The sequence below is a fragment of the Rhinopithecus roxellana genome, chromosome 16, assembly GCF_007565055.1.
Source record: "Rhinopithecus roxellana isolate Shanxi Qingling chromosome 16, ASM756505v1, whole genome shotgun sequence".
Lineage (NCBI taxonomy): Eukaryota > Metazoa > Chordata > Mammalia > Primates > Cercopithecidae > Rhinopithecus > Rhinopithecus roxellana.
Window position 1 is genome coordinate 87,613,904 of NC_044564.1, and position 14,008 is coordinate 87,627,911.

General features: G+C 51.0%; 1 protein-coding gene across 1 annotated transcript in view; it reads right to left on the bottom strand.

Annotated features, from left to right (window-relative positions):
- IPPK (inositol-pentakisphosphate 2-kinase) overlaps positions 1–14,008 on the bottom strand; it is a 62,049-nt gene that overhangs the window by 19,563 nt on the left and 28,478 nt on the right. The window contains exons 7-11 of the mRNA XM_010375097.2: positions 13,415–13,473; positions 11,382–11,454; positions 8,695–8,974; positions 5,562–5,712; positions 4,799–4,901 (exon numbers count right to left, since the gene is read on the bottom strand). Of these exons, the coding sequence (XP_010373399.1) occupies positions 4,799–4,901; positions 5,562–5,712; positions 8,695–8,974; positions 11,382–11,454; positions 13,415–13,473 (666 nt within the window). The remainder of the gene's footprint in view (positions 1–4,798; positions 4,902–5,561; positions 5,713–8,694; positions 8,975–11,381; positions 11,455–13,414; positions 13,474–14,008) is intronic.

Genomic DNA, 14,008 nt, shown 5'->3' on the forward strand with positions numbered 1-14,008 from the left:
GCTGGGCACAGTGGCTGACACCTGTAATCCCAGCACTTTGGGAGGCCAAGGTGGGTGGATCGCTTGAGCTCAGGAGTTCAAGACCAGCCTGGGCAACATGGTGAAACCTTGTGCCTAACAAAATACAAAAAATTAGCCAGGGATGGTGGTGTGCACTTATAGTTAGCCCCAGCTACGCAGGAGGCTGAGATCGCACTACTGCACTTCAGCCTGGGTGACAGAGAGAGACCCCATCTCAAAAAAAAAAAAAAAGGTGGGCAAAGGATCTGAATAGACATTTCTCTGAAAAAGATATAGAAGTGGGCAACAAGCACATGAAAAGATGCTCTTAGTCTTCAGGGAAATGCAAATCAAAACTACAAGATACCACTGCACACCCTCGAGAACAGCTAAAATCAAAAGGACAGGTAATAACAAGTGTTGCTGAAGATGTGAAAAAATAAACACACTTTTATACACTGCTGGTGGGAAGATCGAACCATACGGCAATTTTGGAAAAGTCTGCCCAGGTCCTCAAAAATTTAGACATAAAAGTGCCACTGGACCTAGCAATTCGACTCCTAGGCATATTACCTCAGAAAAGTGAAAACGCACGTCCATGCAAAAAAACCTGTACCCAAATATTGATAGCAGCATTGAGCATAATAGCCAAAAAGCAAAAACAACCCAAATGTCCATCAATGGATGAATGGATATGTCCACCCCATGGACTATTACTGAGCCATGGGAAGGAATGAAGTACTGATCATGCTACAACATGGATGAACCTTGAAGACATCAGGCTAAGTGAAAGAAGCCAGCCACGACAATCACACATTCAGTGACTCTGTTTATATGCAATATTTGGAAGAGACAAGTCTACAGAGACAGAAAGTAGACAGGTGGTGGTTTAGGGCTGGGGGTCATGGGGAGACAATGGGATGATGGCTAAAGGATACAGGGTTTTTACTGAAGTGATGAAAATCTAAAATCGACTGTGCTGATGGTTGCACTTATCTTTCAATACAGTGAAACCACTGCACTGAACACTTTAAGTGGGTAAACTGTAGAGTATATACATTACATCTCAATAAAGTTACAGAAAAAAAGGAAAATGGAGAAAGATCTAAGCTCCAAGAATGTTAGTGATAGGGAAACACACATGGATAAATCTAAAAAAAAATCTGTGTAAAATAATACCCTAAATTATGACTTAAAAAAAAACACCAAGACAAACAATACAAAACAATACTGCACGCAAGTCTGGAGAGACAACTGAAGTCCTTATATTGTGTGGGGACTGGGAGTATGAAATAACTGATTAGACTTTATGCAGGATCAAACTGGACAAGACACCAAAAAAGGGAAACAGGACTAACTTCCAAACACATAGAGCAAAAAATGAAATAAAAACACTCACAAGCAAAAGTACACAGAGGTCAGAAAACTATGGGCTGGGGGCCAAACGCAGCCCACCACCTCCTGTTTTTGTTTTCCTGGAACTCAGCCCCACTCATGTTTTCTCCATGGATCCTTTTGAGCTACAGTGGCAAAGCCGGGTACCCGCAACAGGGACCAGACATTACAAATGTCTGCTGACCCCTGCTACCAGATACTACACAACAGACAAAAGCAAGAGTAATTGGGGGCTCGGTCTCCTGAGCATTGAAATGAAGACAATATTCCCTCTTTTCTTCAGAGGTACACAGTTCAATTTTTTTTTTTTTTTTTTTTTTGAGATGGACTCTTGCTCTGTCGCCCAGGCTGGAGTGCAGTGGCGCAATCTTGGCTCACTGCAGCCTCCGCCTCCCGGGTTCAAGCAACTCTTCTGCCTCAGCCTCCTGAGTAGCTGGAACTACAGGCGTGCACCACCATGCCTGGCTAATTTTTGTATTTTTAGTAGAGACAGAGTTTTGCCATGTTGACCAGGCTGGTCTCAACTGATCCACCTGCCTCAGCCTCCCACAGTGTTGGGATTACAGGCGTAAGCTGCCGCAGCCAGCCTACAGGGTTCAACTCCGATAAACAATATGAGTGCAAGAACTTTTGTGTAGGAAGGAATGTCCTCAGCCTACTCCCCAGCTTCGGCTTCACAATTACCCTCTTCAGGTTCAATTACAGAAGCTAACTTCCTACAAGAGAAAAAGCAGGCCCTTCTATGACAGCACGGAAAGACCTCAACCCACGTTTCTCCCACAAGTAGCATCTTGCAAAACTACAATATCACAGCAAGGTGACTGATGCTGATACAATCCACAATCTTATTCAGATATCTTGGGTTTTACATATATGCAAGTGTGTCTGTGTGAGAGTGTGTGTGTGATCACACATAGGTTCACGCAACCACTACCACAGTCAAGATACAGAACAGTTTGGTCACCACAAGGATCCCCTGGTTTGACCTTTCATAACCACATCTACCTCCCTTGCTCCTCCTTGCCAACCCCTGGCAACCACTCATGTTTGTCATTCAAGAATGTTATACACACACAGAATCATTCAGTGTGACCTCTGGGGATTGGTTTTTGTCACCAACAAAGTCCCCTGGAGATCCACCTGGGCTGTTTAGCAAGAGTCCGTTCCTGTTTGGTGCTAAGCAGAGCTCTGTGGTATGAATGCACGGTCTGTCTGACCCGCTGGAGGTCACTGTGGAAAGAACATGGGCGGTTTCCAGTTTTTAGCTGTTACAAAGAGAGCTGCTGTGAACATTTCCGTACAGGTTTTTTGGTGAGCGTCAGTCCTCACTTCTCTGGGATACATGCCCAGGAGCGCAAGTACAGGGTGGTTGCATGTTTAGTGTGTAGGAAACTTCCAAACTGTTTTCCAGAGTGACTGTGTCCTTTTCCATCCCCATCAGCAACAGATGAGAGATCCAGTTTCTCTGCACCTGTTGGTGTTGTTTCAATGCCTTCATTTTAGCCATTTGTTAAAAGATTAAAGTAAAATTAAAAAGTAAACCATACTTATTTTGTAGAAAACTGAAAAATACAGAAATACATAAAAAAAGAAATAAAGTCCTGTTTCTTCTCTTGGGAAAAAACCCGCCATGCTGCTGTTTATACCTAAATCAACGCATCCAAGTGGCAGGCAGCACGAGGCAGGTGCCCTGCTTTCTTCTCACTTGGAACCCTCCTCACCAGGATGACAACTCTGCCCTGGGCCTCTGCTAACATCCCTGTGGCCCTTCGCGTCAGAGGCTCCCCTGAGGCTCTACCAGACATCCTCAGTCCTCCTCAAAACACTGACAGCTGCAGCCCCACTAAAGCAAGCACTGAGGACTCTTTCCCAAGTGTGAGTCAACGGGACAGGGGAAGTGGGTCCCAGGGCTCCAGGCAGCGGCACATGCACACGGAGGGAGGAGCACCAGCTCGCTCCAGAACAGGTTTCCTCACTGCTTATTGGCCCGTAAAGGCTTTGGCAGCCTAGTACAGCTTATGGGCCTCTCTCAGAATAACGTTTTTTTGAGATGGAGTCTCGCTCTGTCACCCAGGCTAGAATGCAATGGTGCAATCTCGGCTCACTGTAACCTCTGCCTCCCAGGTTCAAGTGATTCTCCTGCCTCAGCCTCCCAAGTAGTTGGGACTACAGGCGCCCACCACCACGCCCACTTAATTTTTTGGTATTTTTAGTAGAGACGGGGTTTGCCTGTGTTAGCCAGGATGGTCTCGATCTCCTGACCCCATGATCTACCCGCCTCGGCCTCCCAAAGTGCTGGGATTACAGGCGTGAGCCACCACACCCGGCCCAGGATAACATTTTTAAACGTGTAATATAAAATACAGGTGGCAAAAATGTAAAATACCAAAAATATATATATTTTTTTTCTTTTCTTTTTTTTTTTTGAGACAGGGGCTTGCTCTGTCACCCAGGCTGGAGCACAACAGTATGATCACAGTTCCCTGCAGCCTTGACTGCATCCTCCTACCTCAGTCTCCCAAGTAGCTGGGACTCTAAGCACATGCCACTATGTCCAGCTAATTTTTGTATTTTTCTTTTGCAGAGATGGGCGTCTCACTATGTTAACCAGGCTGGCTTCCAACTTCTGGTTTTAAGTAATTCTCCCACCTCAGCTTCCCAAAGTGCTAAGCCAAAATATTTTTAAAAACAAATGTATTCCATACTAATATGTAACATTTCATGCAGTAATGAATAAACCACATCTCAAAGTGTCTGCAGCTACAGTGTGAGACGGAAAGTCTGTTTTTTTATTCTCTTAGTGGCAAAGTCCTGGGTCCTGATGAACCCACAGGCTCACTGCCACCTTCGTAATGGAAAGAAATGCTAAATTCCAGGTACAGCTTAGTGAAAATGAAGATGTCATTTTTTTCCCATCCAAGCTCATGGAGCTCTGAATTTCACAGACCCAGGAAGTACAGGGCCAGTCCTCTTCCCTAAGAGACTCCTGCAGGCTGTCCCTCGGCCTCGGTTCTAAGGGAAAGAAGCTGCCCGCATCCAGCCAGGGGCAGGGCAGAGACACAGGTGGGGTCCCAGGGCCCTGGCAAGGGCCCTGCAACAAGGGATGGTTGGCAGAAAGCCTGTTGTGGGCTGCTGAGAAGGCATGCAGATGGGTTGCAGATTGGCTGCCCCTGGGGCCTGATCGCACCAGGAACGGTGCGAACAGGGCAGAATTCAACCAAGGGAAATTCCCCTTAAAACCTAAATGTACCACCACCCGCCCCGGTTCATCTGGGAGAAACTTCAGCCGCTTTTTTCATATCCCAGGTTTTCTGCTTTAAACCTCAGGGGTAGGTAATGGAAAAAAAAAAAATTAGTGCTAAGAATCTAAGCATCACACAAGTTTTTGGATGGGTCTGCCAACCTTCGTTAACGCAAAGGCCACTGTCCCGTCATCCTCGGTGGAAAGGTCAAGCAGCTTCTGGTAAAATGCTTCATCATAAGGCCCATCTATTTGTAAGGTTTTTCTGAAGAAGAAAGCACAATAAGAATAGGATGACAACGCCGCACAGAGGTTGTTTCTGAAACTGCTAGCCCAGTCTACAAAGCCCAGCACCACTAACCATCACACGTTTTGCTTTGAAAAACACCTAACAGATCTACCTCCCTCATGTGAGACACCAAGGCTTTAAACAGAGCCAGGGAGCCTGGAAGCTGAGCCGCCTCCTGTTCATGACAAGTAGCACCCTGAGTCAGAGACACAAGTGAATTCCAGCGAGGAAGGAAGAGGATCCTGGCCCTGACTGGACACCGCGGGTGTGGACCCCAGTGACTGGCAGTGAAAGCCCAGGACAGAGGCTTGGCTGACACAGAAGGGCCTGCAGGATGCTGCTCAGCCGTGGAGCAACACTGCCCTCTGCAGGCTCGGCCCCAACTTGGGGTTTCGAATTAGCAGGCTCACAGATGAGCTTTCTTCTCCAGAAAGCGGTAAGTGACCCTGTTCCTCCTTCACAAGGCGCTACATTCCAGAGCCAGGCCTCGGTGCCGGGGAGCAGAGGACTGGGGCGGGGAGTGGCCGGCGTGCTTCGTCCTCCTGGGAAGCTGTGCCCTGGGAGGCACGTTCCTACCCTGCCCACCCCCACAGTCTCCTCTCAGGGCTGCCCAAGACGGGGACCGCCCAACCTCACCTCTCCTCAGGAAACTCTTCTAGGTATCGCTCAACCCGGTTGTACAGAGGGTAGAGGCCTTCGATGTCCAGCAGGTCCAACATCTGCACCTGGAGGGTTTTGTACAGAAGACAGCCCTTCGGTAACCCCGAGCGCTCTGGGGTGTTTTTTCCTACCGAGAACATCAGGGGAAAACGAGAGCATGTTGATTATCAAAGAACGTGGAGGGAGACACAGGCCGGCGCAGACCGCAGGGCTCATCCTGGGCTCCACCACACGGGCATCGCCACAGGCAAGGACTGGACCCTGGACTGGCGCTAAGGACAGATGACATGACGCTCCCGCCTCACAGAGCTGCTGGAGCTGGAGCGAGCCTGGACCACACTGGATGCACCAGGCCAAGCACAAAGGAGAGAGCAAGAAACGCACACGTCCTGCCTCGTGCCTCTCCTCTCCCAACACAACTCTCAGAATGTCTTTTAGATTCTACCACAACAGCCCCGGAAGTCACTTTATGATCTAAGTTTGTTTTTTTTTTTTTTTTTTTTTTTTTTGCGACGGAGTCTCGCTCTGTCGCCCAGGCTGGAGTGCAGTGGCCGGATCTCAGCTCACTGCAAGCTCCGCCTCCCGGGTTTACGCCATTCTCCTGCCTCAGCCTCCTGAGTAGCTGGGACTACAGGCGCCCGCCACCTCGCCTGGCTAGTTTTTTGTATTTTTTAGTAGAGACGGGGTTTCACCGTGTTAGCCAGGATGGTCTCGATCTCCTGACCTCGTGATCCACCCGTCTCAGCCTCCCAAAGTGCTGGGATTACAGGCTTGAGCCACCGTGCCCGGCCTATGATCTAAGTTTAGACAAAATCCTCATTTTAAGTCAGGACACGAAATGTCTTTTTTTTTTTTGAGACAGAGTCTTACTCTCTTTGGCCCAGCCTGGAGTGCAGTGGCATGATCTTGACCCACCACAACTGCAAGGCAGGGAATTTCTAAAGATCCTGCTGGCATCCTAAATCTGCAAGGCCACTAAAGGAGGACAACCCCAGGACACTGTCTGCAGAGTCCAGAGCCACGAGCCCACAGTGAGAGGCAGGTAAGACCTGGGCTGGCGACAGGCGCAAGCTCAGAACAGCCACACAGAGCCACAGACAGGGGTCAAAGCCACTGACAAAGACCTGTTATATCGTAGGACAGAGGCAGAAACAAAACTCCACTTGCCGCTCACAGTTGTTTGGCACCTGTGCTGTACAGGGTGCCAAGTGAGCTTAGGAGGTACCAAGTCCCAGATCGTCTCCTCCCACTGAAGGGAGCAACCATCTCCCACAAAGAACCAAACCACAGGCAAAGACCCAGTAAGAAAGGTGTCCATGCAGGGGAAACTGTAGTCACCTGCAGATGTCAGCAGGACCCGACACGAAAATGCCACTGTGCAGGAGAACGGGAGTAAAAGCTCACATGCCCAACTAGAGGGGATGTGTTAAAATTACAGCAGATCCATACGTGGTCAATAAAAGTTGAATAAAATGCATGTGATCGCCAGGCGCTATGGCTTACGCCTGTAATCCCAGCTCTCTGGGAGGCCAAGGCCGGCAGATTGCTCGAGTCCAGGAGTTCAAGACCAGCCTGGGCAACATGGAGAAACCCCTTCTCTCCAAAAAAAAAAAAAAAAAAAAAAAAATTAGCTAGACGTGGTCGTGCGTGTCTATAGTCCCAGCTACTCAGAAGGCTGAGGCAGAAGGATCACTTGAGCCCAGGAGGTGGAGGTTGCAATGAGCCAAGTTCACACCACTGCACTCCAGCCTGGGCAACAGAACCTTGTCTTTAAAAAAATAATAATAAAAAAAGAACATATATATGTGATGATACAGATACAGATTTATGCTAATTAAGTAAAGAAAGTCAGGTTACAAAATGACATGTAGAGTATGATCTTATTGTTTTAAACTGCACATCCCAGCAGCTGGGGCCCAGCTCCACTCCCTTCTGTCTGTAGCCCTGGGGTGCTGTGGCGCCTCCTGTTGGTGCCCCCAGACCACCTCAGCAACTGGTGCCATCTGTCGTTCCAGACACAGTCTGCCTCCTTAAAAGCAGTTATGTGCCCAGATTATAGGCATAATTTTAACAAAATTTTCTGAAATGATCAGGAATCATTTTCATAACAAGAAAAAAAAAAAAACCCACAAAGTTCATTTGTAATAAGAAAATTATTATTACATGCTCATGCCTGTAATCCCAGCACTTTGGGAGTCCAAGGCAGGCGGATCGCTTGAGGTCAGGAGTTCGAGACCAGCCTGGCCAATAAGGCGAAACTGTCTTTACTGAAAATACAAACATTAGGTGTGACAGTGCGCACCTGTACTTGGGAGGCTGAAGCAGGAGAATTGCCTGAACCTAGGAGGCGGAGGTTGCAGTGAGCCGAGATCACACAACTGCACTCTGGCCTGGGTAACAGAGTAAGATACTGTCTTGAATAAACAAAAGAAAAAATTGGCACAGATAGCAGAAAAGAAGGCAGGGCTTAGGGTGTGGGTGGGTTTCTGGTTGCACACAAGCAGGACTGCTGTCTTCAAACCATCTCAGGCTCCCAGAGACCATGGGGTCTCCACGGGCTGCCAAGAATCACAGGCAGCGTCAGCTCATGAGACGTCAGGACACGCAGCAGCGGCCAGGGCCCGGCTCCTGTCTGCAAGGAAGGTGTCCTGCAGTCCAAAGTCCCCACGGGTCTGTGTCTTCACCCCAGACTTGTGAAGACACCTCGCTGTGGTAGGACCCAGCCCTGAAGGATGTCTGTGCCTCAATTCTCCCCATCTAAGGAACAAGCCAAGAAAAACCTGTCCCCAGGGTTGCAATGAGGCTCCAACAGGATAGATAACATGGTTGAAAACATTCAACAAACCAGAGAGGACCACAACATACGGATGATATTCCAGGGGGAAATCCTACAGCCCAAATGTGTCCTGCTATTTACAGATACAGATAAAAGGCAAGAAAGGGAGTCTGCATCTGGGGGTGAGAGGCGGCGAAGCTCCGTGCTGGGAGCCCTGGTGTAACCAGGTGGCATCCCCCAGGAGGCTTTGCTGACCGCCTGGCCACCCATGGGGACTGCAGAGTCCCAAGGCCCTGCAGCCCCACCGCCTACCTGGGGAAGGCTGGGCCCTACCTTGGCAGCGAAGGCTCCTGCTGAAAGGGCTGGCTCCACAGACTCGCGGGCCTTGGGGCCCGAGCCCCGCTCTCAGGGAGCCTGCCCGGCCCTTGTCCGAGCCGCTCAGCAGCACCCGTGTGATCACGTGCACCAGCTCCCTGATCACAGCCCTTGTGCAGTGGGGCCCACTGGCCAGGCCGTTGGAAGGGAAGAAGAACGGCTTCAGGTGGTGTGCAAGCTCACTCCAGTCAGTCACGGGGCTCCGGGCATCTTTGCAGCCATAAATCAGCTCACCATTCTTCAGGCAGGGAAAAGAGAGAGGGAAACGTCAAACCACCAAGCTTGTAGGAAAAGAACTCAGTCCCCACCACCAGCAGGCCAGGCAGCGGGTAAAAGCCAAGGGCCCTGACGCTGTCGACCCAATCTGGGGCCACTGCACAGTCTGGCTCCTCCAGGGAAATCCACCCTCACGGGCTGTGCTATCAACCAAGCACCAAACCTCAAGACATGAAAAGGAAGGCAAGTTTCAAAAACTAAAGAGCAGTGCCCTGGCCTGGCCACCGCCCCCCAGACAATGATCCACAGTACCTTCAGAAGCCAAGAGCAAATGCTCACCACAAGTGACAAACTCCCAAAGCCACCAGCCCAGTTACTCAAGAACCTGAGGGCCTTGGCTCTGGCCCTGAGCAGACAAACATGAGGACAGCAGTCAGCACCAGCACCGCAAACGAGTGTGTCCTGGGGTTCAGGCCACGCCCAGGGTGACCCCAGTGCTGGGTGGTACAGCTGAGCCAGATGGTGGGAGAAGCTGCTGGCATTTGCTGGCTTAAATCAAGCCCAGCAAAGAAACTCCTTACAACATCATCAACATTCAGATTCACACGTTCCCAGGGCACAGGCAGGGACATCTGCTGCCATGCCTGGGGGAGTCAACACATGACTCATGGGGGTCTGGGTGGTGCCCAGGAGAAAGGCCCCTGACAGTGGCCAACCCCAGGAAAGTACCAACTCTTTAAACCTTATTTATTTATTTATTTATTTTTAAAACAATTTTTTAATGTTTTTGAGACAAGGTCTCACCCTGTTGCCCAGGCTAGAGTGCAGTGGAGCAATCAAAGCTCACTACAGCCTTCAACTCCCAGGCTCAAGTAATCCTCTCACCTCAGGCTCCTAAGTAGCTGGGAACACAGGTGCAAACCACCACGCCCAGCTCATTTTTTTATTTTTTTTGTAGAGACAGGGTTTTGCTATGTTACCCAGGCTGGTCTTGAACTTCTGGCCTCAGCAATCCGTCTACCTCAGTCTCCCAAAATGCTGGGATTACAGGTGTGAGCCACCGCACCTGGCCCACACCTGGAACTTCAGAGCTTTCATGGTTTTCTGCCTTGCTGGCTTTTAATACTGAACTGGACGAGATCGGCGGGAAAGCTGATGAAACGCACAGTAGGTAACATGCCTTGGCGGCGTGACGTGTTATCTTAAATCATTCTGCATCCCTTCTCTTAATCCATCCCCTTTTCAACTCTTTTGAAACAATCCTAATCCTCGGGACTTTTCCATGCTGATTTTAACAGAAGCAGCAGACAGCCAGAGTTCCAGAGACCTTAGGTGCAGGTCAGATGGGGTCAGAAAAGGGTCCACTTGGGATAACATGCCAGCCTTATGATAGGCTTCAAACAAATCCTTGATGAAACAGAATGTATCTTCAGGGTTTAAATATCGAGTTTATAAAAATAAATTATATAAACATGAAATAAAAGCTACCTGTGAAATACGTCATCCTTTCCTGGATTTGGGAAGGTGGAGGCAGACAGGGAATGAAGCCGATTCACTTACCCAGCAGCCAGCACAATGGGTTTCTAACCAAGACCTGGGGAGGCAGGTCAAGAGCAGGCCCCACCTGCCCACCACTGAGAGCAGCCAGCCAGGCAGCAGGACACCAGCCACAGGCAGCAGCAAGGAGAGGGGCCAGGGCTTCCGGTTCACCAGTCACCTCATCCAGACCACGGCACATAGGAAGCAGGCAGGGCCACGCTCAATAGCCCTGCCTCCTCTGAAGGATCCACCTGCGATGGCTGTCAGCTCCTGCAGGGAGCCCAGGACTCTGTCCCCAGGTGTCACTTATGTGTGATCATGAGGCTACAACTGGGACTGAGGTGATGACAAGGGGGACCCCAGAGGACACATGTCCAACATGGGACGGCACTCTGACTGCCACCCAGGCCTGCTGCCCTACATCGCATCCCCTCTCTCCCCAACAGCCTCTCCTCTGCAGATGCCCCAATCCTGCCTGGCCCCACCCCCACCTCCTCTCCCTTGGACACCACTGCCAGCAGCAGGCCAGGTGACGCCAGCCCAGGTAGTGCCAGTCATCCTCACCCACGGCTCACCCATCTGCTCATCAGGGGAGACCAAGGCCCACCCCGCAATTGCTGGGGCTTTGGTCAAGCACCGCAGGGTCATGGACAACCCAGGGTCACTCAGATGCTGTGCTTGTAGAATCATGCTCAGAAAAAGGTCAGGGAAAGACAGGTCTGGAACTGGAAGGTCCAAGGTGATGGGGGAACCAGTCGGGGTATGAGGACCCCAAAGGGGATGTCCAACACACACGACGTGCTGCCCAGCCCAACACCCTCATCTGTGAGGTCACTTGAACCTTCGCCGGCCCCACCCTGAAACCACCATAGAATCAAAGCAGCTCTTACCTTAAATATCTTCAAGTTGTTTTGTGCCTCCTGCAGCAAACTCTTCAAGGCAAAGTGCATTCTCTGTTTGTTTCTAAAGGGAAAAGTGTTAACATGCTTTAAAAGCAGCTGGAACCAACCTGTCCCTGCACACACACCTGCTCGTGGCTCAGAGGACATGCCAGGTATTTTCCTAGGGGCCACTGGGAAACCCAGGGTCCAGCCGGGTCCAAACAGTGACATTCTCCCCACCATGGGCTCCCTCCCCGGACAGTCACAGACACAGCTCCACAGCCTGACACGCGCTCACTAGAGATGTGGGGGTTGGCCCTGACCCCAGGCCTTCGGGAGATGTGAGGGACCCAACTGAGGCACGGGAGTGGGAACCCCACCAGCCGCATCACAGCCCCACCCGAGAGTGGTTACGGGCTGCTCTGCCTCCCTTGTTCCTCCTGCCGCAACTTCCAAAGGCTCAGGGGTGGCAGGAGACCTGTGACGGGCCGTGAAGGGAGTGCCGGGAGCCAGGGAGAGGCTAGAGCCCCAGGGAGCTGTCGCCCTGCAAGCGAGGAGCTGCAAGGCTGGCCTCCTCCCCAACCCCCACAGGGGAACCTCTGGAGGCCAAGCTGCCCATGCAAGCACGCGAGCCTGACCCTGCCAGTGGGGACAGCCCACGAGCACGCATTCAGAAAGGCTCCCAGTATCCACGCACTCTCTAGCTGACTCCTAAAAGCCTGCATTCTACAACATTCCAGGGAGGGTTCCCTACTTATGTTCTGACACATTAATAAATTCTCAACAATGAATCTTTATTACTGAATGCTTCACAATTCACAGCCTTTAGGTGCACAGGGAAACCCACATGGGACCCACACGTGAGCGCACCGCCAGCCTTGCTGAAGCCTTGGAGCGAGCGGTGTTGGTGCCACCTTCTGAACGAGCATTCCCAATGTTTGTGAACTTTTTAACTTCCAAAGACAACTCTGTGTTCAATCTTTGTTCCAGGAAGTTTGCAAGGGCATCTAACCAAAAGCACTGACATGGCGACCAGGCGCGCACTCAGAGGCAGTGCTGAGCACTGACAAAGGCAGGGGCACAAAATGAATGGTTGGAGGGCAGCGGGGGAGGAAAGAGGAAAGAAACTCACGCAGCGGAGTAAGAAAAACCAGACTCACCAGAACAGCTCTGCAGTAACAGGGGTCCCAGGGAGGGAAAGGAGATTGGAAAGAGGAGCTGTGCTGATCAAAAAAGGACAGCAAAGGCTCACAAATCTACATCGCCCTGTGGCCAAGGACTCTCTCCTGGCAGTGTGACAGGGGGTGCCTGAGTCGGGGCAGGGCACTGCCATGAGTCCCAGGTCCCACCTCCCTCCACCTGCTCCCACCCTCAGCCCTGCCTGCTCCCTCTGCTGCCCCTTCGGCCCCAGGGCCTGCTCGCCAGGCCCCCAGGCCCCACTGCGGACTGACCTTCCCCAGCTCCCAGTCACTACCGCCTTCCTGACCACCTTCCTGACCTCTGGCAGGACTGGACTCTGAGCTGACCCAGGAAAGCAGTGTGCAGGATGCACAGCAAAGCTCTGAAGGCCGGGGAGCGTGGAGGCAGCGCCAAGTGGGGAGCAGAGCCCAGGCACCTGGTCAGAGGCTGCAAGCAGGCCTTGCCAGGGCAGAAATGGCCACCACAGCAGCAGACTTTTTAATATCCACAGAGGAGGGACAGATCCAAGGTACAAACAATCAAACCATGAAGGCCCAGATGGTGGAGGTCAAGGCTGAGCACCAGTTGATTTCTGACATAAGTAGAAGACAAATCTGGTCACAACTCGGATGAGGGAACAACCACAAGTGAGCAAGCATCTCAAACTGTGAGCGCAGAGACAAGGCGCGGAGCACAAAGCCCCAAGTGTCTACAGCGCTGATGGCAAAAGAAAGCCCTGAAGACAGAACGTGGCCCTCCCCCGCTTCCTACCTCATGAAACACCCCCCACCAGGCACTGGCCCCCGCCCCACTCACCTCCAGGGAACGTGACACAAGGGGGCAAAGGAGAAGCATTCTCTTACCCTGAGTAGAGATCAAGGGGACAGTATCTGCTGATCTGCCTCCACTTCCCAGTGGCTACCTGTGAAAACACCAACAGGAGGGCATGAGGTGACTGGCGCTGGTGACTGCACTGTGCCAACTGAACACAGAACAGCATCAATGATGAAGACAATGAAGACAAGCTGCAGCCTTACCCCGGAAAAGGTGCCACCACCTTTGCAGGTGCACATCGCTAAGTGGGGGAGGGAGCCACTTGACTTCCATTCAAGGAAACCTTGGCCCCATCTGTGAGATGTGATGTGGCGTGGCCCCCAGGGCAGCCCTTCACAGGAGCAGGGAAGACAGAGGCAAACACCTTCAAATTACATGGCTACATTTTGGTAATGACGGTAACAAACCTTTAGAAGTTATAATATCCAGTAACAGGGAAGGTGTCCTTAACAAGAAATTTCATGTTGCCAGTAGGAAGATAAGTTGGCATAACATTTTGAAAGGCAACTTGCTGGTATCCACCAAACTTTAAAATGTTTATGTTCCCTGACTCAGCAAATCTACAAGGAACCTAGAAGAACTAGCATAGGGCAAAAAGGTACAGAGACAAGAATGTCCACTGC